Here is a 27,605-nt window from a genome sequence, read left to right as displayed (position 1 = left end):
AATTTTAAGATTTTCCTATGTGTCATTACTACAGGAGAATTGAAAAAGCAAGAGTACAAGGGGAGTTGGAATAATTCAGGTTAATATTTACTGAGAAAGTCATGTATCAAAGGGAAAACAGGAGTAAGTCTGACTGCCATTGTCAGACTTGCTATGTGCGTGGAGTAGAGGGGAACTTCATAATGCACATCTAGTTTTCTGGCCCACGAACTGGAGTCCCTGAGCGAGTACTGGAGTTCTGAAGACACGTGAGCTAGGCCTGCTTCCCTTGTGTCTTCTGAACAAGACATGGCAAGACAGCAATACATACACGTGCTTTCAGGCAACACATGTTTTAGGGTAAGTACTTTTGGGGTCACACACTGTTACTTAATATCTGACAATCGACATAACTGATTTATCCATTTTAGTGAGAAGGATTTTTATTGATAAATGAGGTTTCCAGGTATTCCAAGACTGATTTGATAGTGTATTCTCCAAAAAAAGCCCTACACGTCATATGTCTCCCAGTTAAACAGTGCTTTGATGCTTCATGATGTCCACATTTAGGGTCAGCATTCATTGTTCAGCTAAGATCACTAGGTCCTTGGAATATGGCAAGCAGTTGAAATAATGGCCTCAGTTTCTATGGCGTGGATGCAAGTCGGTCTGTTAGAGCTCACAGTAAAGAGCTTTGTGAAACACTGTGCCAATCAGCAGTTTCCCTTTGTACACAGAGGCAACTGTACTGCCTTGCAACACTGTGCCATTTTCTGCATAAACCTGTGTCACTTTAGGTTCTTCTGTTAGAATGTTCTGGATTTGAAGCACCTGTGAAAGAAATAACATTGAATTAACATTTTTGTCAGGTCACTTAAAACAACCTTATGCGTAGGGTCATCCTCCATAAGAAGCCGTATGATCTTATACAATGAGATAAATCCTATTTTGTTCCAAAATTACACTTAACACACCTGTTTCCTCATTTGGGAACAGGTGGGTACTGATCTCAAGTGATCTTTAGCAGAGGTGGAGAGTATTAAACCTACAGGGGTGAGGCAGGAAATGCAAATGAGCAGCACATCTGGATGTGGGACATTAGGGAGCAGTGGGGACTTAAGTAAATGTGGAGGGAGGAAGCTGTTAACTCAGTGTGATGGTTAACAATGAGTGTCTACTTGATTGAACTGAAGGATACAAAGTATTGATTCTAGGTGTGTCTGTGAGGGTGTTGCCAAAGGAGATTAACATTTGAATCAGTGGGCTGGGGAAGGCAGACCCACCCTTAATCTGGGCAGCACAATCTAATCAGCTGCCAGCGAATATAAAGCAGGCAGAAAAACATGAAGAGAGACTGGCCTAGCCTCCCAGCCTACATCTTTCTCCCGTGCTGATGCTTCCTGACCTCAAACATCAGACTCCAGGTTCTTCAGTTTTGAGACTCAGACTGGCTCTCCTTGTTCCTCAGGCTTGCGGACAGCCTACTGTGGGACCTTGTGATCAGGTAAGTTAATACTTAATAAACTCCCCTTTACATATATATATATATATATATATATACATATATATATATATATATCCTATTAGTTCTATCCGTCTAGGGAACCTTGACTAATACGCTCAACAACAGCCAAATGGTTGCCATGCAGTAATTCAGGTCCGTTTTCATGTATTTTCAGGTAAGTCAGGGAACTGGATGTTTACACTTAATTCCTGGTTTTTAAAATGCAGACAAAGAGAAAAAAAAAATGTGACCCCCAAAAAACCACATCTCTGTACCATACTCGGGCGTTCTAAAGTTAACCTCCTGTCTCTAAATGTATAAAATTTTGTAAGTTCAGTTTACTTCACTTAATTGATGAGAAATGTGATTGCATCATTAATAGTATAGTATCATGTTAAGCCAACCATTTGAAATAGCCAATATTTGATCATTCTGGCTGTCGAAAATAGCAATCGCATGTGATTCACTACACTGAGGTGGGAGACCTGGGTCGTGTCTTGGATCTTCCACTTACCATTTGTTTCTCATCTGTAGAGTGAAACAGGTGGGACTAGATTATCTCTAAATTCCCCTTCAACTCTAACATTCTATTATTAAGCCTTTATGATAATATATAATGACTTGAAGAAAGGATATGTACATCACAAATGTGGCCAACTGTGAAGGCCAGTGCCTGGATCTAAAAGGGTCTGTGGGAACTTTCAAAATGACCTCTTAAAAACAGCTGGCACCAAGGACAGATGTCTTAGGAAATTGCCATAGCATTAACATGTAGTAGTTACAGGTAAATAGTTGATGGTGCACCTTGGCTTACCTAAGCTTCTTGTTAATAAAACTAAATCACTCTTCTGGGGCAGTGCATTAGATAATGAATTGTTACTACTTTTTACTATTCCTTTGCAGAGCAATCATTAGAAATGAAGTATTTTTTCCAGAAAAACAAACCAAGTCCATGCTATAGCAAATGACCCAAGATAACTAAATGAGCTAACAAGCCAGAACAATTAGAATCTAACATTCTGCTCAGTTCTGAGCACTGAACGCTCCACAGCACACATTTCTTCAATTCTGTTAAACCTACCATTCAGCAACCCTAATAGCCAAAAACTAGCAAAAGGCAAAAAGGATTTCCATTAAACATGATCACAATTGTCCTGTAAACCTAGAGATAAAAGACAGGAGAGCCATAATGTAAATGGAAATACGCATTTGGATTTTTTTTTAACCCAAGAGATACGGGCTTTAACACTTTTTTTTTCCTGTTGGGCAGGTGAAATGGACTCTTAAAACTCAGCTTTAACAATACATACACAGCAGCAGACAAATATGTCAAAATGATGTCATATATATGATGTAAATAATAAGTACCCTTAGTAGATACTGAAAACTCAGTGAATGTGCAAATACCTATATTGAAGTAGGTCCCAAATTCTTATTTGTACCCAAAATAGTTCACTGAATAAAGACCATGGACAAAAACTGGGACCTTTGAGTACTGTAACTAAGGTGGAAGATGAGATCTTCTAAGCCAAAATAATTCCAGCGATTTATCTTGCCACCTGCAGGAAGATCTAGAGAGGCTGGCCAATGTGCTCCAGGACTGGTCCATTGCATGGACCTGTGCATATACTACCACACAGGAAGGGGGAGTTGAATAGGAAGGCAGGTAACAAATGAATGATTAAACCATAGCAATATGGCGTCATTATGTTCTTTGAGGATCCCTTAACCAGAGGCCAAGTTCCTCTCAGGCAACCCTCTCCACCCACCACCGTATACCTGTTCTGGCTTCTGGTATTCATTTCCTCCCTCCCTCGCTAGCCCTGAGGTACTGCATTATCCTCTGTTGATTACCCTACACTGTGTCCACACATTTTTTATATAGTCCTTTGATTAAACTCCCCTCAAATTATCCAATTTAAGTGTGCCATGTGTTTCTTGCCTAGACGCTGACTAAAGCACCTTCAAAAGCCTTTGTTTCTGATCATTTGGATCATCTATCCATGTCCCCCCTTTTATTTGCACATAGAATTGAGAATTATGTTTTCAACTGAAAAAAACAACAGCTGGGAATAAAGTCACTTATCTGGTTCATTTTTAAAACTAACCTCGGATGCAGGAGGATTCTCTGAGTCATAGAAGAAGACTTTCATGCCATTGGGATGGCATCCAACCCAAAGGTCTCCTGTCTCAGGATCCACAGATATGTTATCCACGAGGGTATTAAAGTCGAGGGACTTACAAGATTAAAAACAAGAAAAGAACAAGACATAAAGTAAAACACAATTGTGATGGAGCAAAATATATCAGGGAAAAGTTGCCTCTTGTCCTTGGCCACCACACTGCTGGTTCCAAGGATACAGTTCTGCCCCATTTCAACAGGACTCACAAAATTCCTCTGACATTTCGTCTATGCTAGTATTTTGTCAGTTTCCAGGACAGAATGCGGTAGGGTAAAGATACAGAAAACCAAGAAAGACTGTTAAAAGTTAGACAAAATCATTTGTACCAACATCTGTGCATGAACCTAAAACTGAAAAAAAAAAAAGTTTTCAGTTCAGCATAAAACAACTGCTTCTAAAATGGCATGTGCAAATGATATTTTTATAAGCATTCAGAAAACCGCCAGGAAATGTCGATTCATTTCTGAGAAGAACATCAATGAAATGTGGACTCTTTAATGGCTAATCATAGGCTGTGCCGCCAGAGAAGAAATGATCACCCAGAGTCTCGTTTTTGCCTTGAAGTTGAGGAAAAGTTTGTTCTTTCGTTTCTTGATGTTATTCAACTCCCTGTTCTTCTGCTGTTTATTCTCTAAATATAAGTTGCAAGCATTTGATGACTGCACAGATTGCTGCTGAGGCTTTGTACAAGGATCATAAATAATACCAATGATTCTTAATTCCACCATTCATCATCTTGTCTGCCTTCTACCAGGGAGAAATCCCATCTATTTGTTTACCTCTTATTCTCAGTTGGAGAAATAATATCTACCATTAACCTCAGAGACCAGCATACCTCAGTGCCCAGAGACCCTGTAAATAACTGCTCATGACTCATTGTAAAGGCCAGGGCATGAACAGACAGCTGCAGAAAACCAGCGCTTTCTTGTGCCTCCTACTCAGAATGAGAGCTGTTCCTCACATGCCCAGGGAGGGATTAGAGGACTCAAGCATCGTGGCAGAGCCTCATTCTCACCACCATGCAGAGCCATCAGTCTTTCTTACCCCAGAGACAGGCAAGACAGGCGGCTCCATGCTTTCTCCATCCCTAAATCCCTGTCCATCCCAGTGTCAGCACACCACTCTGATACCATAATGTCTTTAAATGAGGAAATGTTTGTTGCAGGGCTTTGCTCTTATCTTTGGAAGCGGCATAGCCGATTGGCGAATTCCATGGCAGATGAAACCTACTGAGATGAGAGTGGGAGTGGGAGAAGGACACAGAAACCTGGGATCCCATTCATTCAACATGCAATTACCAAGCTCCTACATGAGCTCTGCGAGGAACGCAGCATCTGGAGAGCACCAGGTACCCAGCAGACACAGCTTATGCCACGGAAGTGCTGACAGTCCAGCAGGGAACCTATTCTGAGTCCAACAGTGAACTCCTTGCCTTGCAAATAAATAATTCCTCTCGATGCTAACTCACGGCAAGACCCCTGCATATCACATCTCACACTCCCACAAAGGCAACTGGAAAATTTCGCATTCCTTGGTCAAGAAAACTTAATAAATTACTCTCTTTGGGAAAAACGGTATTCTCTGTTAACAAATATTCCAGGTTTTTGCGAATTGAGGTTCATCAAAGTGTGACTAATCCATTGACTAAGTCCTGGAATCTTTTTTGGAGAGAGGAGAGAATTATTTCTATCGTGGTAATATATATATAAAATTTGACATTTTAACCACTTTTAAGTATAAAACTCAGTGGCATTAAGTATATTCACAATATTGTGCAACCATCATCACCATCCCTCTCCAGAACTTTCAGTCAGCCCCAAACAGAAATCCTGTACCCATTAAACAATAGCTCCCCGTTCTTCTCTCCCCCAAGTTCCTAGTAATCAGCATTCTATTCTATTTTCTGTCTCCATGAATTTGCCTGTTCTAGGTACTTCCCATTAGTAAATTGTACACTATTTATCCTTTTGTGGCTGGCTTATGTTATTTAGCATTATGTTTTCAAGGCTTATCCAAGTTGTAGCAGGTATCAGAACTTCATTCCGTTTTTTGTTTTTGTTTTTGTTTGAGACAGAATTTTGCTCTTGTTGCCCAGGCTGGAGTGCAATGGTGCAATCTCAGCTCACTGCAACCTCTGCCTCCTGGGTTCAAGTGATTCCCCTGCCTCAGTCTCCCAGGTAGCTGGGATTACAGGCACATGCCATCACTCATGGCTAATTTTTTCTATCTTTAGTAGAGACGGGGTTTCACCATGTTGGCCAGGCTGGTCTTGAACTCTTGACCTCATGATCCACCCACCTCAGCCTTCCTCAGTGCTGGGATTACAGGCATGAGCCACCACAGCTGGCCAAGAACTTCATTCCTTTTTAAGGCTGAATAATATCCGATTGGACATAAACCCATCTACACCTCCTCAAAAATTTAAGATTAGCCTCGGCTAGTTTATCAAATTACTTGGCACTCTCGAGTATTAATTAACTGACATTAATTAATACAATCTTTCAAAAGAAAGAATAATGTGACAATTGATGGATAACCTTTTTGGGGTTTTTATGATGGGAGACAGACATGGTCTATTGCTGAAATTGCCCTTGCCTTCAGTCTCGCCCTGGTGGGAGCAGAGCCTTGACATTCTGTGGTGAAGGTATGTTACATTGGGTTCTATTCTCATAAAATTCTTTAACTTTCGCTTTACAGAAATATCTATTGTTAAAACTGCAGCTTGTTTTTTATTCCCTCAGCCAGTGTGAGCGTGTGAAATTCCATTTTACTTGAGCTAATACCAAAGTAGCCCTGCCAGTGATTTTTAATGTCAAACACAATGTTACATTTAATGTTGCTTTAAGGTAATTTTCTCTGAGTGAGGCCCCTCATGACAGTCCCTCGGATGTGCTGACAGGAACAGTCATACAATTGGCGCTGACAGTGCTTCCTGCAGTGGGCGTTTATGGCAAGAAAGCAACATCTTGTTGTTTTGCAGAGGTAGAGGGCTGCTTTCATAGGGCTCTAGTTTGCTCTTGGTCTCTCTTTCCTATCCTTTGTGTTTTCACCCCTTTTGACTCCAACCTTCAAACGACCAGAATTGGTAGGGACAGGAGGTGAACCCCTGAAGCATGCCCAGCCCCACCACAGTAATTTAACAAGTATTTGTTAAATGCCAACTAGGCAGCTCCAACTAGAATTGTACTAGGAGCAAATAGAAAAACAGCCTGTCCTTGTGGAGCTTACACCCCAGTTCGGGAATCAGGTAATAAAGGGGAAGAATAAAATATATAGTATGCTAGCAATACATGCTGAATGGAAAAATAAAGCAGGAAAGGCGAGGGAAAACATGCAGGGGAAGGGAGCAGTTCCAGGTTTCAAAGACCAAGCTGACGTTTTAGTAAAAATGAAAGGAGATGAAGGAGAGGGCCGTGGAGATCTGGAGGAAGGTTTCTCCTAGCAGAGGGAATGGTGCCCCATTCTGAGACAGTGGCAGGAGACGTGGGGCAGGGACACAATGGTTGGAGGTAAAAAGGCAGAGAGGTGAGGAGCAGCCAGGTCACCCGGCAGCCATTGTGAGCGCGTGGACTTCATAAACATTGTGGAGAGCAGCCCAGCATTAAGTACAAGTTGAGGCTACTTCTTGGCTGTTCCATCAACGTCGAGGGAAAAAGAGAGAGAGAGAGAGGGGAGGAGAGGGAAGGAAGGTGGAGGAGAGGGAGAATGGGAGAAAGGAAGGAAGAAAGGCTGGAAGGGAGGGGTGGAAGGAGGATCTGGGAACACAATGCCAAGCTCAAAGTTTGCTAGAGCAGAAAGAATGCAAGGTTCCCGGGTGAGAGGTGTGGTTTGCTGTTTGCCACTCTGCAGTTGAGTAAAAAGGAACAACAAACACATAACCATGCTAATGACTCTTAATAAAGGAGTGAAAAATTGGTTCTCACCCACACCAATTAAGCAGTCCTTTTCTCTTCACATTTAATTTCACAAATCAATTAGAATCTAATTATCACTCTGCAAACTTACAGTGTTAATACATCTTACCTTCAATGGAGTTAAAGTCCAATTAGCATGCTTTTCATACACATGAATCTTATGAGCCAGCAATTCAGCTACATAGACATACCTTCAAAGAAGAAAGAGCTACGTCAAAGTACTAGAAGTAACACAACTTGAGAGATTAAGATGAAGTTGTAATAACTATTCATAGGGAAGAACTTCGTTTAAGGAATGGAAAATGGAACCCATCTCAAACACACTAAATTCTGAAAGAACTCAGTGAGTTTACAATGCACAGAGGGATTTAATCTCTGCAAAGTTATTTCTGAAGGAGGGGACGTAATTGTCCTTATCAGTATGGAAGGAACTTAACCCTAACACCAACTTTTAGTATCTGGGAGTAAAATGCATTACAGTGTTTCTCTTTTGGTTTGTCAATTTGTGTCAAGCCCCAGGTTCTGCATTTCAGGGGATAGTGAGTTCTCTCCCAGGAAAGTTGCAGGAAAGCCCTTTGACAACAGCTCCTTGTTTTAATCCAGAGAAAAATATGAGAGAAGAAAAGCTGCTTGGCCTGGATCGATCGAGAGAAGTCTTCCTCCTCTTCTGTCCTGAGTCTGGTCCCGACTCTGTGGCTTTAGTCATACCCCACAAAGATCTGGGGTTAGTCTAAGCACTGTGCATCCCCCCAACAAAAAAAGAAATTACTGCTCGATTATCTTCTATTTTCAAAAACTGGTCCATGATATGAATAATTAAAAGCTGTCCCTGTCCCTGTTGCTCACTTGCTCGCTCTTTCTTTCTCTATCTCTCTCTCTCTCTTTCTTTCATTTTTTTAGACAGAGTCTTGCTCTGTCACCCAGGCTGGAGTGCAGTGGCACAATCTCAGCTCACTGCAACTCACTGCAACCTCCACCTGCCAAGTTCAAGTGGTTCTCCTGCCTCAGCCTCCCTGGTAGCTGGGATGACAGGAGTGTGCCACCATGCCTGGTTAATTTTTGTATTTTTAGTAGAGACGAGGTTTAGTCATGATGGCCAGGTTGGTCTCTGACCTCAGGTTATCAACCCACCTTGGCCTCTCGAAGTGCTGGGATTACAGGCATGAGCCACCACACCTGGCCCCTGTTGCTCTTTCTAAGCATATGTTACTGACTCTGAAATCCTTGATGATGATGCAAGATGACAAAGGGCATATATATGGATGGATATAGATATTTAATGCATATACCAATGCTACCCAAAATGCAGTCTCCAGACCAATGTTGGTTTGCAAATTGTTTGTTGTAGGGCCCCATGAGATAACATTATAAATCAACTACATCACTAAGCACACTGCTTAAACTGACGTTTTTCACAGTAATACTTTCGTGATGAAGGAAGTGTTGTCTTGATTTACATTTTGGTACAAATTCCTTATCTTGTCATAAACCTGAACTACTGACATATGTATACCTGCATACTATTCATCTCATTATACACTCGAATCTTTATTCAAAACAAGTCTATTCAGACATACTAAATCTTCATCACAGTTCCCCCTCTTAAAATGTACTTTTTTTCCAAAAAGGAAACAAAACCAATATGCCTTCACAACGAAATTTTTGATTTGATAAATTTTACCCCCTGAAAAATTAAGACATTTTACATTTTTCCTGATTTTATCTCACTAGGGTAACATGTTAAAATGTATCATATTACTTTTAAAAAGAATATATTCCAAGATATCTCCTGAGAATCTGAGTAAATTCACTACATTTCAGAGAGTTCACATACTTGCCATCAGGTGAAATGTTGATTCCATTAGCAAAATCAAATCCTTCTGCCACCACTCGAACTTCGCTTGGACTGTAGTAAACAACATACGACCACGCTAAACCCAAATACATCTCCCAGGACCGTAAGTAGGGGTCAAGAAAATAGTGATCGTTTGTGGCATAAAAGTGCTCAGGTCCCACAGCAACGATATCATTCAAACTGCAAATAAAACATACACACATCATATATAAGGTGAAGGTATTGAACATTACAGGATTATGAATTGACATTCATCGCCGTCTATTCCTAAAATCAAGATATGGGATGGAGCCTTCATGCTAGCTATAATGGAACAGAATTAATATGAAATTAGTCCTGCCAATACAATCCTTAAAGACAATCATTGGTCTAAGAAATCTGAGGAAGTGATTATAGCACTGTAACATAAAAATCCTTTTATATGTATCTTAAAATAGTGTTACATCGTGTGTGTGTGTGTGTGTGTGTGTGTGTGTGTGTGTGTGTGTGTAAATACACTAAATTCAGTAGAAATTAAATTAGGCCAGAAATCATTGTCAGGGCAAAAATGTGCTCACATATCTGTGCTCACATAGAACTAACTCCCATAAGAAACTGAAAAAATGATGAACCAGCAGCCTGGATACTTGCATTTTAGTTAAAGCTCTGCTACTATTAGCTGTGTGATCTAAGAAAAATCAATCCTTTCACATATCAGGACCTCAGTTTCCTTATCTATGAAAGCAGGATGATAGACTGGTCTATCTTCCAGCCTTAAGATTTCGTGATTCTAAACTGAATGAAATGTCCATGAACAAGAATGCTCAGAAATAGAATGCTATGGCTTTCCCCCCCCCGCCCTTTCTGATTAGGATTCTCTCTCTGTCACTGAAAATGTAAGATATATGAGTCTATTTTTCTGCTTTAATAGGTACAATAGTGAACACATAAGTGAGTCATTCTTTGCTGATTGAGGTGATGGAAGTTCCCGAGGGCATGATCTGGGAGAAAATTATCTCTGCTCTATTGCAGAGGGCGTCGTGGCCAGCGCATCAGCTCTGACGCAGCTCTGAGCTCTCAGGCAAGTTAGACAGGCATGCAGAGCCTAAGTTTTCTCATCTGTAAAGAGAGGTTAAATGATATTCTCAAAGTCATACAGCTCATTAGTAGAAGACTAAGGGTCAGGATCTTAATTTGTGGAGTTGCAGTGGGAATTACAATGAGACAATGCCTGTTGTGTGCTTTGCAGGGAGCATGACATTCAATAAATCCTCAATCAATGGTAGCCACTATTACAACATAAAAAAAAAAGGTCTCGGAATTTAGGATTAGTCTGGACGGGCACCAGACATAAATCTGCAATCTGATTTTACTCTCTGTTTTTTAAAAGTAAATTTCTGAAATTAGTATGCTGGACTATCATTTGTCTGTTTTTCACAGAAAGGAGCAGAATGCAATGGTTTAGAGCAATAACTTTTTATTGCTGAAATGGGGGTGTAGTAAAATAAGTAAATAAATAACAAATTTTTAAAGGGTAATAGAGTAATAGCTTTGAAATCTGATGGACTTCATTTGAATCCTGACACTGCTTGCTATCATAATGTGGGGCCACAGCATTATCACTAAATTTTGAGCCACTATTCTAAACCTCTGTTTTCTCTGTATACCTTGAAAGGCTAGGGTAAGAATAAAATGAAATAATGAATGCAAAGGCCTTCGTACCATGCCTGGCATACAGTAAATGACCAATAATAATGCTTGTGATATATGAATAATAACAGGTTTAAATTATAATAGAATTAGTAATTGGAATATTAATGTTATAAACAACCATAAAATACAAAGAAGAAAATACACACAGCTAATCCTTGGGTTGAGAGAGCAGAACTCTAGTTAATTATGGCACCGTGGTTATTTTCAGTCTCCTTCTATGCTGCCTAAGACCAACATTTTTGCAACTGGCTCAAGAAAAAAATACTCCAACCCGGTAACTTAGACAAATCTGAGATTTCCAAGATTAAATGTTAAACCATATAATTTTTTTCACTATTTTGTAGCGGTTTAAGGCACCAGCTCTGAACTCATGTTACCAGGATTAGAATCACAGCTGCACCATTTACTGATGATGTCATCTAGGGGAACTTAACAATTACTCCAGGCCTCAACTTTTTAAAAATCCAAAATGGATATAATACTAACACCTAATTCAGAAGGTATTTGTAAAACATCAATAAAATAATCTGTTTGAATTAGTTAGTGCAGCACCTGACGTACAGAGAAAGCTCATTTATTAGTGTTATCATTAACCCAGCTTCTCCATTCTACATACTTTTCTCTACTTTAAATCTTGGTGTTCTTCACATTCTCCAAACACTCAGTAACTTTATTCTCTTTCCAAAATATATTTGTTAAATGAATGTATGAATGAACTCTTCTACCAAAAGCTGTTCTCCGGACTTTTACTCATCCCACTGGAGCAGAAGATGACCTGAGCGGGGGTTCCTACTTAGTCACTAGTGAATTGATTGGCCCTCATCCAGTAACTCAATTTCTCTCCAATCTCATTTTCCTCATCCTCAAACCACCTGATAAGAAAGAAGAGGAAGGGGTCCTGGTATCACAGAGTGCACACCACATACCAGGCCCTTAGCTAGGTACCTGCAAAGAGTACAAATCTAGATTTACAGATATGGAGGTGGTCAAATTTTTGTATAACATAAATTATACAAAAATAGGTTGGGATTCTAGACAATCGTAATGAGTTGGAGGTAAATGTTTTAGAAGATAGTGTCAGGTTGTTCTAAATCCATCACTGGCCTTACAAGTCAGATCTTCATAGGGCATGTGAGGAAGCTGACTGAGATTGGGGATCCTTGAGTGTTTTATTTCACCATATGTTATGTGAAGGCGCCTAGAGTGGAATTGAGTGTTACCACAGATCTGCTATTGCATACATTTCGTGCAATCAAACAGCAGTGGAGGCAGTATAAGGAGGTCTTACATGCACTTGATTTAGGGTCTCCTCTTGGGTCTGTGTTTCTAATTCATGGAAACTTCCCAGAGTCTACTTTTTAATATAAATAAATAAGCTCATGACGTCAAATTTATCTATGAAGCCTATTTGGGTTTGAAATACTAAGTCTGGTTCTGAAGAAGAGCAGGATTTTTTCCTGGTAATAACTTGAATGGAGATCGTGAGGCCAGGAGCCAGCCTGGGAAAGAGAGGAAAAGAATGGGCCATCTCTGAGGGGCTTGAGTCCTCAAAACGTTCTTCAGAAGAGCATGTGGAGGAGTTTGTGATCATTAGAAATGAGAGTTGAACAGCCATACCTACTCTGGCCAAAAGGAAAAACCAAAAGTGGATTAACTATCCACTACAGCTAAAGGAAAATAGAAATGTGCTGTATCTCAGTACTTAGGCAGAAGTTTATGTCTGATGGTTTTTAGATGCAAAAGCGACTTTTCTTCTTCTTGAAATTTAAACAACTCCACCGTGGACTTGGCATCTGGATGGTTCACCACCAGGAGGTACACGGCATTATCTGAGAGGAGATTAAAAACAAAAATGAAACATTAACTAAGCTCTCACTGTCAGCCCTCTCTCCAAAAACCAATTTCAACCCACCTCCAGCTAGTAGTTAGGATGTCAGGCAGATGGAATATTTTCATCTCTTTGTAGAGAGAAGCATTTGTGATTGTTCCTGTTCCAGAGAAAAGTGGCTCAAGGAAGAACCAGTGACAGTCTCTGAAAACTCAAAACTCCACAGGAGAAAAAAAAATTCTCAAATTAAGAATGAGTATCACTGACACTAAAACTCCAAAGAACTCTTGAAGTTTTCCAGTTCAAATGGTCTCCACAAGATGCACAGTTGTGATGAAAGGTATAAAAACTATGGGAACTCCCAATATGAGAAGGTGTGCTCAAGTGTAATTTACACAGTGTAAGGTGATAAATTTCACAGAACATCTGAGAAATAGTAGCAAACAGAAGCAGCTTCCTTGGGTCAGTGGGAGTTTAAGAATACAAAGGCGACCCATCTAAGCGGTCAAGAATGTGTGATCAGAGTTGGCAAGTAAAAGTTAGATTGTGGCCTTTGCCTTAAGAAAGAGTAAGTCTTTTGAAACCTCTGACATGATCAAATTGGTGGGGTTTGTTTTGTTTTGTTTTTGTTTTTGTTTTTGTTTTTGTTTTTGTTTTTGAGACGGAGTTTCACTCTTGTTGCCCAGGCTGGAGTGCAATGGCACTATCTCGGCTCACTGCAACATCCACCTCCCAGGTTCAAATGATTCTCCTGCCTCAGCCTCCTGAGTAGCTGGGATTACAGGCGCCCACCACCATGCCCGGCTAATTTTTGTGTTTTTAGTAGAGACGGGGTTTCGCCATGTCAAGATGCAAAATTTGGCAGGTTGAATTGAGAAGATTTGAACAGAGAAAGCTGCTAAGATGATTTTCATTACCCCTTTCAGCAAACAAGTGTTTAATTTATTTTAGTTGGTGTTAAATGCTACAAGGGAAAAATACAACAAGATAAAAGAATAGAGAGTAATGAAGTATTATCCTCATGGGAGTCAGGCATGTTCTCTCTGATGAGGGGATGTTAGACCAAAAACCTAAGTGAAATAAGAGAACGAATATGTGGATATCTAGGGAAATAGCATTCCAGGCTGAGGAGAGAAAATGTGCAAATGCCCCGGGGCAGAGAAGTTCCTGGACATATTCACTTAATAGTGAGGTTGTGGTGGGAGCAGAGTGAAGGCAAGAGAGAGTGGGAGAGTGAGAGGGCTGAAACCACAAGGAGCCAGAATTGGTCCTGTTAGGGCTTAAGGTGAAGATCCAGGCTTTGCTCACTGGCCGATTTGAACCAAGGAGTAACATGAGCTGAGGCTACAGCAGTAATCCAGCAATGTGGAGAGAAGGGACTGGACCAAGATGATGCCACTGGCAATAAAAGACAGGAAAGGTCATGAGAGGTATTTGAAGGGAAGAATCCAAAGGCCCTGAATATAGCTGAGGAAGGAGGGTATGGAAATCAAATTCAAGTGAGGATTAAAACCTGGATTCACATTTTTGTGCAGTGGATTCTACTTCTAGAAATTCATCCTGCGATATAGGATATCGTCGCAGGAAATACATGTGCGAGAAAGTTTATTTTGGCATTGTTTGCAATGAGCATAAAGGTGGGAACAACCTAAATATCCGTTGGCAGATGAGCTATATTACAGTGCTCCCACACAACCAAATCCCAAACCACCTTGGCAAAGCAGCTGCAAATGTGCTGTATGTAAAGGAGTCCATGATGTAGTGTTTAATGCAAAAGCAATTTATAGAAGAGGTTGTGTAATACTACCTCATTTTTATTTTAAAAAGTATCCACACATCAAACACTATATTTCTTTGCACTTAAAAATATTTTTAAAATAAAATGTAATGGCGATGAATGGGTGGATGAGTGGAGAGTCCACTGAAAGGGATATATATATGTGTGTGTGTGTGTGTGTTTGTGTGTGTGTGTGTGTGTGCGCGCGTTACATGGGGAAGAGAAGGAAAGATAAAAGGATGGAAAATCATTTTCAACATTTTGAGTTTAAAGTGTCTATAGGAAAGGAACCCAAATAGAAGTGTCTAGTAAGCACCTGCGGCATTAAAAGTGAAGGACTAGTGAAAATAATAATAATAATACCCCTATTTGGGGATGTCCTCCTAGAAAGCAGGCAGTGTGACACTGGTTTGAAAGTTCTGAAATAGAGAAAATAAAGAGGAAGTAAAAGATCAGACCTCTGGGGTAGTGCTCAGGGAAGTGGCAATGAGTGACAAAACAATGAATTGGGGAGAAACCTGCAGTAGGATGAGAACTGGAGCAGCTAGGGGCACTGCAGCATCAAGGAAGAGCAAGTTTGTGAAGGAGAAAATGGTCAACAGCATGAAAGGAGGTGAAGGAGGCTGGGCACAGTGGCTCACGCCTGTAATCCCAGCACTTTGGGAGGCCAAGGTGGGTGGATTGCCTGAGTTCAGGAGTTCCGGACCAGCCTGGGCAACACAGTGAAAACCCGTCTCTACTAAAATATGAAAAATTAGTCAGGCATGGCAGTATGCACCTGTGGTCCCAGCTACTCAGGAGGCTGAGGCAGGAGAATTGCTTGAACCCGGGAGGTGGAGGTTGCAGTGAGCCAAGATTGCGCCACTGCACTCCAGCCTGGGAGAGAGCGAGACTCATCTCAAAAACAAAACAAACAAAAAACAAAAGGAGGTTATGGAAGGAAGGAAGGAAGGGAAGAGGGAAGGAAGGAGAGGGACGAAGGGAAGAGAGGAGATTTGTAAATAGGAACATCACTGATGATTCTCAAGGCAGCAATTTTAGCCACCCACAGTGGGGAAAGTCCAGAAGAGGAACTGAATGAGGGATTGTCTGATGATGAAATGGAGGTAATGGGTATAAACGTGGTTCTTAACCCTAGCCTGACATTTTTATGAACTGAACAACTTTTAACAAGTACTGTGATCCAGGCCTCCCTCAGACTAATGGAATCAGAATCTATCGAGCTGGGGGCTGGGCATCGAGTCTTTTAAAACTCTTCAGGTGCTACCATGTGCAACTGGGGCTGAAAATTAATATAGAGACAAGGAAGTAGCAGCAAATGGAAAGGGAGAAATGGGGTAAAGACATAAAGGATGACATCAACAAGTTGTGTTGAAAGGGACCAACATGCAGAAGAGCATTTTGAACACAGAACAGAGGAACCAGCAGACAGGAGGCACTAAAGGTGATGGGGCCGGCAGAAAACTGACCATGGTGACTTTCTGTCACTGGACCTATAGGTTGCAGATGCCTTGGGTTAGAAAAATCTGTTCCTGTAAATGCCTGAGTCTTGAAAATTGTTAACAATGGAAAAGCTATAATGATCAGGGCTGGATATTATTATTATGGTAATTATAGGGATAATGTGAATGTTGGTATTTTACAAAATCAGGTGCTTTACAAATCTTAAATATTTTAGCATTCTCAAGTATTCTAATGGTTTTACTATAAGGGTCAATTAACATAGGGGGTAAGTTTAAAACCCAGAGTAAGAACATTATTCATGATTATGCTGCATTTGGATGAGAAAAAATTATTCATTTATTGGCATGTTTTTCTGTTTTTTAAGTTTGGTTTTGATTTTAATAAACAGTAAATCTTGTTACCTTCATCTGTGAATGTGCTAATCCCATGAGGGTTAAATGAAGATAAATCAAATTTACTTCCAGTGATCCCCAGTTCCAACACTGTTGGATCTTCTTCATTCAGGTCCATCAGAAGTATTTTTCCAGGATTGTTGGGGTTGAAACTCTTTATTCCAGGATATTGTAATCCCTTATAAACCATGGAGGAGAAAAATCAAGCACAATACCAGTACTTTAAATGCTAATAGAGACGCTGCATGGGCCATGGGTTTGTGTTGACTGCTCCAAACCACAGAGCTAGCCAGATGGCCACATAGGAAGCCTCTTAAGTTAGTTTGCATGATGGGTCCCCAGGAGAAGTCTTCTGGAAGCCACATGCTCCACTAGGCCATCCCACACAAACCCTTTCATCCCCTGCAGCAAAATCATATGTGCACCACACTACAGCTTCCAGCCCATGAGAAAGATCAAAAATGGAAGAGCAGACCCAAGAGGCAATTAATAATAGTCTTCAATGATAGAAGCAAGGAATACAGATACAATATTGGTTATGGCTTTTACACTGTTCCCTCGTAGGTCCTTGGAAGCATCTCAAAGACAGAGGTTTAGTGGGTCGGAGGAACTACTCCTTTCTTAGCCTTCAATCAAAACAACAAAGCTGTTGTTTTATATATTGGGTTCCCATATAAGATTTTGCTTAAAATATGCCTTATGTTGCTCAAGAAATGTTTGCAAGACATTGCTTTGCAGGATGACTAATCTACTATCTTTGTAAGAGAAAACTGGACTAAATAAATTACAAGAGGTAGCAAAGGTTTTTAAATGACTGGATGATTGTCTATTGTTTCCTATCCACTCTGTTATGTTATGATCCCCAGGCCAGATGGTGGACTTCTTTTGTTTTGCACTGTATCAGCTACCATAGCGATCTATATGCAGGAGAGTTTCAACAAATATGGTGGATTCTCTCTTCAAAGCTTAGGTATTGGGACCTATCAACAATGTTAAATTAGAGGGCTTATTCTGAAATATGTTTAAAAATGTGAAAGTTGAAATGACATGTGAAGTAGTATACATTAAATGTATATTTAATTTAGCAAATATTTGAATATGGCAATTTTAAGTGCTTCAGGGAATAGACAATTGAGGGGAAAACATTCTTGAATACACTGAACTCACAAACAAATTGCTGCTATAGAAGCTAAGGTAATATGGTTTAATGTAGACCGAAGAACACAAATATGCATGGAACACGCATGATCATAATTATAGCAGAGGTGTAAATGCATACACAATTTGTCTTTTAAACCACGGCTGTTCATTTTATTTGAAAGTGGGCATTGGTATACAGAAAGCCTAAGTGAAAGACTTAAACTGCCAGTCCTAGAAAACGTTCTAGAACACAGAAAAGTAGAAGAAAACACTCACAGAGCTAATGAAAGCCAGTCCATTAGGCAGTATCTCCAAGTCTTCAGAGCCAGTTTCTGCCAGAAAAGAGAATAGAAAGTACAGGTTGTTTCATATTACTGCAGGAAGTGGATCCATTTCTTAACACCTCACTTGAAACTGGGGCTATATGTTACTCTTCTTTAACAGGTTCAGAATAATTCATCTTTCATTTATTCAAATTGATGAATGTGATTATATGGAAATTAAAAATACATTAATATCATTAACAAGTTTAATTAAAATTTACACTTAGTATATTTGTTTTAAACTGATGGACTAGAGCTTTTTCCTCAAAGACTGAAACCTCTTAAAGTTCATGGAAATTCACAAAATATACAAAAGCCATGATTATTTGAAAAGAACTTGCTGTTTTCCAAAGATACAGGGTAAACTACAAATATGTGTTGATACTTAATAGTTCCAAAAAAATTAAACCCTTGGAAAGCCATATTGAAAATATAAGCAAATTCCAAATAGTTGAGTTAAAATGGGGATACATTTTAGGTGATCCAGAATATGAATTTTTACTACTAATTACAAACATCAGTTAAATATTACTGTATTCAAGTTAGTTATACTTTAAGTACATGTAAATTTTTAACATTTCAATTTATCTAGAGAAAAATGAACTATTTGATAGGTATTTATACACTTAGTGAAAAGTATGCTTTTCAAAAACCCAGTGATATTTGATATCAATATCGTATTTTTCTAGAAAACAATTGCACCATAAGATATCTAGTGAAATTTAATGATACTAAGTCATCTGGTCTAGCCTCCTGAGCCTTAATCAACTGAGATGAATAATTCTAAAAGAACAACAACAACAACAACAAAAATACCCAAAACACACAAAAGCATGATCTCAAAAAAATTGTCCTCAAATAACAAAGCTTGTTGGTTGGAACCAGCTGGAGAGTTGAGCCCGGGGACTCTCCTTGTTGGTTGCCTCCCAGCTGCTATTCCCCTACCCTTTTATCTTTGCTGACAGGGCCTGCCTCCCACATTGGAGGTTCAATAATTACTTTCCCAGCATCCTTTGCAACTAGGGCACCAGCCTGTCCTCCAGCTCTGACAAATAAGATCTAAGGAGAAATCTGCTGGGAGCTTCTGGAAAAAATTTTCCTCTCCAATAGCAAAAGAGATACACATAAGGAGAAGCCTTGTGGTAATTGCAAAGTCCTGTCAGAGCTTTTCTAAAAAAAATTACCTTTATTCACTGCTTTATCTGGCTCTCCTGCCCCTCTTCTGCCGTCTCCTCAAGTTAGATTACCATGGAATCAAACTTTATTCTACTTTTCTTTTTTTTTTTTTTTGCTCTATTGATCAAAAACAAACAACCAAAACTGCCAACACCTTGGTAATATGTTAGTAAAGTCAAAAGTCAAAAAACATGGTATTTATCATTAACTACCACTGACTCTCCTGATTCAAAATTTTATTTTTCGACAAAATTAAACAGGCACATTAATCACACAAAAAGCAAAAAAATACCGGAAGTTCAAATGAGACCCTTCTTCCTCTCACATACATACCGATTCCTTTAACTAAATTACAGTTAGGCAGTTCTATGGGTTGTACCTCTCGGAGAGCATTAAGTCGTGTTCTGTGGGGGAGAAAGAAAGAAAACACACACAAAACTATTCAGAAATTATAATTAAGTTGCAAAGGTAGGCAACCCACAAAGTTCTCCTTCACTGTACTTTGTCTGAGTTTCAACTCCAGAGTTTTTCCTGCAATTTTTCCACGCAAGGCCAGGGCAAGACAAGTGGGGAACTCTGGGTACAATATTTAGTGTTTATTTAGCAGAGATGGATAGGTACACACAAGAGATACACAGTACCCTCTCCAGGGCTCTGTGTACTTAGGCAGGCACAGGAGCAATTTCATCAATGTGTAAGGACTCCTAGGTGGAAAGTCCGGGTAAATGGCAACATGGTTCCAGTTTATTCCATTGACGTTTTAGAGATGCTGACAGATGGGCAGCCTCCTACTCATCTGCTCAGTCTAACTCCACAGACTGGACTGGGCATCTGCTTTGTGACGTAGTGCTTGAAAAATACAGGTATGTTGAAAGGATTTGTAACTTCAAAAAATCACGCACAAGGCCTGCATGTAAAAAGGCATTTCACACATACAGGTGCACTCACACACGCACACACACATACACAGGAGCAACTTATCAGATATGAGTGCATAAACACCATGGAGAACGTCTGAGTAAAGGACAAAGGAAAAATGAACAGATGTGAGAGGGAAGTACCAGCCAACTGCCTGAGCAGAGTGAAGCTACTGATGCGGCATTTGAAAGAAACAGACGACGTTAGCACAACCAAGAGATTTAAACAATAAACTTTTTTTTTTTTTTTTTGAGAACTAGTGATACAGTATTGTCAAGGCAGGTAGTGACAATTATTCAAATATCCCTAGAAATCTTATCTGGCTTCAGATAGGCTAAGAAGTTTACTTGTCCTCCTGATGACTTGAACTCACAGGAGGAGGATGGGCTACAGGGGGAACAGACACGCTAGATAAAATTCTTACTGACATGATACAAAATGATAGGAATTTGGGGGCGACTGATCTTTCATTTATTCATTCAGGAAAAAACGAGTATATTCCTACCACCAGGTCACTGGCTATCATTTTCACTCTCTAAGAAAATCTGACTTAAGAGGTAAGGGGTGCCTCTTAGTAATCTGCTTTGTAAAAGTGCCACAGTTTGTCCCAACGTACAACCAGAGTAAAGAACCACCAGTCTAGGTACTAGAAATACAGAGATGAATGAATAGATGATGAAGGCTTGGACTGTGAGGAGATTGTGGTTTCCTAATTGATGGATATGAACTTAGAAAGCAGATGTCAACAGAAAGTTGGAATCTGTCCATAACCTAAGAAATGGAAAGGTATTTCAAAAATGGAAACCTGACATTATAATTGCAAAAATTCACAATAACGAAATAAAAGGGGAAGTGATAGAGCAATGGCTTACAAACTTTTCAGACGGAGACTCACATTAGGAAAAGTATTTTATATGGTGCGAACACCCAGCACATGCACACACACACACATGCACACACACATCTGAATCAAGCTTCACAAACAATACTCGCCCTAATCTGTGTGATACATTCCTAACTTTTCCGTTCAATTCTGTTTTATTTTAAAATGTTAGTAATTATTTACTAAATTGACTTTGTTACCCACCATTTGAAAAAATTCTGGTCTAGGGAAAGTGTAGTGAATATTTGTAGCATGCCCTCAAGGAACCGAAGGGCAGGTACAAGATGTTAAGGGTGATGGTCATAACCAAGGACAACACAAAGACTGGCATGGAAGGAGAGATTCAAGGACATAAAATCACTGAATGGGCCAAGACTTGTGAAAAACACCAAGGATAGTCAAATTCACTTTTCTTAGACTCAAAACCACATGGGAAGAATACTCACACTGCCCGACTCACAAGGGTCACTAAACATATGGGTTCACAAAAGATAGAGAAAGGCAGAACTGCTCAGCTCCTATTCTAATTCAGGCTAGAAGATGATCTCTAGCCTGGAAAAGGTAGAATAATCCTAGTTAAAGAGAGCCCAGGGTGGGCAAGGAGGCATTAAGTCAGCACCTGTTGATTTGGGTTCCAATTTGTGGCCCAAAAATGTCATATCTCTACAGGATAATCATTACTACTACAGTTCAGGTACCGTATATGCCCTCGTTTAATCCTCAAACATCTCCATGAGGTGTTATTTTTCCCTAAGTCACAGATGACCAAGATTAAGTGGCTTTCTAAGGCCACAGAGTTATGAAGTGGCTGAGCAGAGATTGGAATTCAAGTGTGAATGCAAAGCTCACATTTAGCTCTCTAACCAGGCAAAATCTACAGAGAACACTGCTTAAAAGCTGGATGAGGCACCTGAAAACTGACTCACCTGTGTTATTATCATCCAACTCATATTTTTTCTACCTCATTTTCAATTTATTAGGAAATATCTTGTCAAAGGCTTAAGTCCAAACGTTCTGGGCCTAAGAGATAAGGGTCATTGTCTGAGATATGTCCCTGATTCACTAGACTCTGAACTCTGTGCAGAAACCATACAGCCTTTGCTGTGAACTTGTCTGAGTCTGCTTTGTGCTGCTCTAAAGGAACACCTGAGGCTGAGCGACTGATAAAGAAAAAAGGTTTATTTGGCTTATGATTCTGGATGGTTAGAAAGTTCAAGATTGGGTATCTGCATCTGGTGAGGGGCTCTGGCTGCTTCCACTCATGGCAGAAGGTGAAGAGGAGCCAGTACTTACAGAGGTCACGGGATGAGAGAGGATGTAAGAGAGGGGAGAGGTACCAGGCTCTTTCCAATCAATCACCCCTCTCAAAATGAATAGAGTGAGAACTCACTCACTCGAAAGGAAGGCCTTTATCTATTCATGAGGGATCCATCTTCATGACCCAAACACCTCCCACTGGGCCCCACCTCCAACATTAGAGATCAAATATGAGGTTTGGAGAGGACAAACATCCACACCAAAGCAGAAGTGTTCAGTGAAAACACATGCTGGCTGCTCACAGAAGAAAACAGAGATCTTTGCCTAGGCATTAAGAAATCCATATCCATTCTCAAACTCTTCTTGGGGCCAAATTCACTCTCATCAGTCTATTTTCTGCTCCTACATGTGCCTCATTCATTCAAATTCCTTTTCATGGCCTACTATGTGCCAAGCCCCAATAAGGGCTCTCACACATACTTCCTCACTTAATCTTTTTAGCCACCTTTGAGAAAAAGATGAGTGTTTACTCTGTTTTGTAGGTAAGGAAATGGAGGCACTGAGAGACTCAGTACTTTGCACGTGGTTTCTTATTTAAGAGGGTGGAGTTGGGATTTGAAACTAGGTGTCATGATACTAAGCACTCTTCCCTGTATCTCTTTCATACCTCTTTATTTGCTCACACTTTTCCCTTCACCTAGAATGCTCTTTAGCCCCTTACCCACTGGGAAGACCCCTACTCATGATGCTTTGTAGCTTCTCCAGTCTTCTGTATTGGGTAATAACTCCTTAGTTTACCCTCAGGAACCTTCACAACTGTCAACTTTCTTACCATAGTTGTCAGTTTCACAGTTGTCAGTTTTTGTTCTTTTGCTCCTAGTAGACTTTAAAATTGGTGAGTGAAGACTGCATCCTATTCATTCCTATAACCTCCAGCAGAAACACAATGTTTGCAAAGAGAAGGTACTCTGCAAATGTCCACTGAAGTGTTTTGTGGAGATACAAGGCAAGTACTTCAGACTGAGAAGATGGCGTTGGTTGCGCTCCTAGGGGAGGCTGGAGGGTTGGAGGATTATTTGTCCTTATCTCAGAGTTTCAATGAGGTATAATTATAATACATATTCAAGTATCACTCATTAGGTTTCATAGGTGCATTTTTGAGATCACATATGACAGCTATAAAAGCTAACATTTACAGGACACCTGCTATATGCCTGATTTATATATGTATGCGTATATATATTTTATGTTTTTATATAAATATAGTATATATATATATACACACACATACATCTGTGCTGTAATATGTATCATTATCCCCTAGTTTTCAGGTGGAGAAACAGGCTGGAACTTTTCTGGAATAAAGTAGTAAAATAACTTGAAAGTTGCAGAAATTAGATCTAACCCAGGTCATCAGGAATCCACCACTACTCTCTTCCCACAACTGTGTTACCTACAGTAAGCATGGAATGGCAGAAATGCATTGAGAGGCCCAACGTTAGCTTTGTGGTTTCCTTCTGAGAAGGGAAACTCAGTGGACTCACGTATTGCAATTAGCAATGTAGGGACAAGGAAGCTGCCATACAGATGCAGCGCTGCAACATTCCATAGCCCAAGCTGGGGTGGGAGAGGGGAGCTGTTTCTACCATCATCCAAGGCATTCCTTGGACTTGTGCGGCACATACAGCGACTACAAAGGTGGGAGACTCGTGGTCTAGCGGAACTCTCCCAGTTCCTTTCTCTGTGCTGCTCCCACCTGGGAAACTCAGAAATCTCTTGGGGCATCGCTTGTGTGCTTCCATAAGTTCCCTCCAGCCCAGACACATATAGCTTCCTGTGAGCCCCACACACATACACCCCAAGTCTGAAGAAAAAAGGATGCATCCACCCTGGGGAATTGGCTTGCTCCTGATGCAGGCTTCAGGATATCATCTCTTGCCTTCTCTCCCTGGGGCAGATTCATGGTCTCTAATCTCCCAGGAATTTTGTTCAATGACGCTGGTTCTGATTCAATAGTGTGGGGTAGGGCTTGAGATTCTGCATGTGCAGGGAGCCCCTAGGTGATGCTCAGGCATCTGGTCCCCAGACCCAGTTGAGTAGCTAGGTTTTAGGGGTTTCCAACAGTGGGTACAATTTCCCTTCCTTCCTCTGTCTGGGCCACTCCAGGAGGCTCAGCAACCCATCCTTTATATATTTTTATCTATACCTATAATCTCCTATAATAAACCTATAATACAAACTCACAAACTAATTTTTACATGATTTAAAAGCCAAGATTACCAACTGCTTCTTTTTTTCTAGCACTCTGTAACTTAAAAAAAATTAGAAAAACCTCCACAATAATTAGTAAAAACCCATTCTGAATATAAGCTTCTAATTAGTCCATAAGCACATATAATTTTTTTATATTTAATGTTGATTGGGTTTTACTTTAGAGTAAATAAGGCTTTGTTGACTAAGCCTTAGAGACTAGGATGATCTCTAGACTATGAACTCCTGTTACAAGTTATGAAACTTTTGATACATTCTTAAAATATCCCCACCCTCCTTGTGTAACACTTAACCGTTTATTAAATACTTTAAAGGGAAGCAGGGAACTAACATTTATTGAATAGCTACTCTGTCCCAGGCAGGTGTGTATTACCGTTTCCAGTTTACTGAAGCAGCGAAGGTTAGAGATGTAAAGTGATTTGCCCAAAATCCCATACTCACGGAGCAGAGCTAAACCCCAGGACATCAGATGCTGGCTCCAGGGCTCCCTCTTCCCGGCCTGCCCCCACTGAAGCAAGTCATCACGGCACACGTTAGCTCCCACCTGCTCGGGTCCACACGCAGTTTTGCTGTGGCCCTCAGTAGCCTCAATTTGAGAATCTTCAAGCCTGGAAGGTTTGCCATGGCCAGGCAGTCAAGGCGCAGAAGGGACGGGGACTCCTTTCTCTAATTCACAAAATATCAGGAGAACCCCCAGCCTGGTTAGTTAGTTTCCTTCCGGGTTGGGAAGTGAATCTGTAGCCAGGGCACACAAATCTTCATGAAAAATTAATTCATGTATGCTGACAACCTGGGCATTCACAGCCCTGGCAATTGTCTCCTTATCCCATGTCTCAGGCCATGAGCAAGAGTTTGTTTTCAAGGGGCACATGACAGCCGGACAAACATTTAGGAAACCCCTGCAGAGTGTACATCTTGCACCTGCCTGTAAATGTTCTGTTAACAGCCTGGACCCTACTTTCTGGGGGCTCATGGAGCTGGCAGGGGGTGAGGAGGACGAAGGCTGCAGCCCTCACCACAACCCGACTTACTGGTAAGAAAACTGGTGGTTCTTGAAGAGTGCCAGTCCCATCCCCAAGAGGGTGAGCACAATCAGCTTCGCCATGGTCGGGGACAGACAGACGGATCGATGGGCGCAGACACCGACGGGCTAGAAGGCTATGCCTGCCTGCAGCCGCAGCCTAGCTGGGGCAGCGCCGATTGGCCCGCTCCGCCCCTCCCCGCCGGGTCCGCAGCTCGCTGGGCGGACCAGGTACACAGAAGGCCCCACGCCGGAGCTGAGCGCTTTCAGCCAAGCGCCTTTTTGCTTCTTGCCACTGCAAAGAGAGAAGACCGAGAATAGGTGCCTAGTCCGGTCGGGGAGGGGAGATCAAACAAGCTGAAGCAAACAGAGGTGGGAAAGGACAGTCAAGCTTTGGTGAGCACTCACTTTGTGCCAGCCAGGTCCTTGCGGCTCAGAGGGATTCAGGCGCTTGATCATGGTGACAGCCAAAAAGGTGCGGAAGGGAGGGCTGTAGTAGGAACCCCTAAGATCTAACTGTTCTCACCAGGCTACTACTCTGTGTCACCTTCCAACATCTGGATTTCAAGCATCTTTCTCTCAACATCTCTCTGACTTTATAGTTCTCTCAAGTACATCCCCCACACAGCTCATTCATTTCCTCACGCAGCTGACATTTATTGAGTACCTGCTATGTGCCAGGTGTTGTTCTAGATGCTACATAACAGGACAAAAAGTCTTCCCCAAGCTTACGTTCATTCCAATGGGGGGAGTCAACTGAGAAATCAGCAAAACATGTCACTAGGGCATATATAATGCTCTAGCATGTGTGTATTATGGATATGCACATATGTTATGGAGAAAACACATAAGGCAAGAAAGGGAATAAGAATACCCTCCACTTAAGAACAGGCAGTCAGGGAAGGCCTCACTGATAAGGGGGCACTTGAGTAAAGACCCAAAGGAGGTGCCTCTGTACAACCATGTCTCTCTTCTCTGCTGTCTGCCCTTACTATGAATGATTTGCTACATGTCTCTTTCCTTCTCAAGGCTTTTGGTCCCAGTTACACCTTCTCTCTTCTGCAATAACTGTCCTTTCATCTTTTCTGGAATATTGCCAGCCAATACCAACATGCTTTACTTATAGCCTTTAGTTATCTGGGGGGAAGCTTCTTTAGCCTCACATTGTAACTACTGCCCTCTTTCTCTGCTCTCTCTGAACACTTGCTCTTAAGCCTTGAGCTTCTATGTAAAAAAACTGACCACTGCACTAGAGCATCCACATGAAAGGCCATGAACATATGGAGAGGGAAAGTGGTCAGCTGAAACCAACCTTCTAACCATTGGCACCAAAGAAGCAGAAATGAATGAAAGCCCAGCCACCACAGCCTGGCCACCAACTGAATACCATTGGCTAAGGCACCCTGGTTAACACCAGGTAGAGCAGAAGAATCTACCTAAGAGAGTAGAACCAATGAATCCAAAAGAGAAGAGTATTCGAAAAGAGGGGGAGTTATGATCTGTGTCCAAAGTGGCTATGAGTTGAGTATGCTTATGGCAGAGAAGCAACTACTCAATTTGATAACATGGATACAATGGGTGGTTTAATAAGAACAAATTCTACATGAGTCCAAAGAACACAAGCCATATTAGAATGGGTTAAGGCAAGAAAGGAAGATTGGAGATATTTCCCAAGGTTAGCTGCTAAACCAAACAATCATTTTCTTATGTTCATAAACAGTGCATAAGGAATTTGGGCAGCACCCAGCAGGCTACCTGGTTGACATGCCCACTGGGGTGTCTAATAGTCTTTTCAAAATGCATCCAAGGGAAAACTCTTAATCCCCCCTGCCCAAACTCACACTTCAATAAATGGCACCACTACCATCCAGTTGCTCAAGTCCAAAATCTACATATCTTCTTTCATCCATCTCTTTTCCTCACACTTTCTTGCACCAAACATATCAGACAGTCCTCTATTCTATATTAGTTATCATATGCTGCATAGCAAATTATACCAAAGCCTCACCATTAAAAACAACAAACAAT

At 40.9% G+C, this 27,605-nt stretch overlaps 1 protein-coding gene across 1 annotated transcript; it reads right to left on the bottom strand.

Annotated features, from left to right (window-relative positions):
• Positions 1 to 404: 404 nt before the first annotated feature.
• On the bottom strand, positions 405 to 25,903 carry PON1 (paraoxonase 1). The gene is made up of 9 exons (XM_001095992.5): positions 25,588 to 25,903; positions 19,561 to 19,631; positions 18,005 to 18,060; positions 16,598 to 16,766; positions 12,830 to 12,956; positions 9,415 to 9,615; positions 7,690 to 7,771; positions 3,592 to 3,720; positions 405 to 810 (listed from the first exon to the last, which is right to left on the bottom strand). The coding sequence occupies exons 1-9, from the start codon at positions 25,659 to 25,661 to the stop codon at positions 652 to 654; spliced, it is 1,068 nt and encodes a 355-aa protein (XP_001095992.2). The 5' UTR covers positions 25,662 to 25,903; the 3' UTR covers positions 405 to 651.
• Between the last annotated feature and the right edge of the window lie 1,702 nt (positions 25,904 to 27,605).

Source organism: Macaca mulatta, chromosome 3 (assembly GCF_049350105.2).
Source record: "Macaca mulatta isolate MMU2019108-1 chromosome 3, T2T-MMU8v2.0, whole genome shotgun sequence".
NCBI lineage: Eukaryota > Metazoa > Chordata > Mammalia > Primates > Cercopithecidae > Macaca > Macaca mulatta.
The sequence above is the reverse complement of the archived record's forward strand: the minus strand, read 5'-3'. Positions and strand labels throughout refer to the sequence as shown.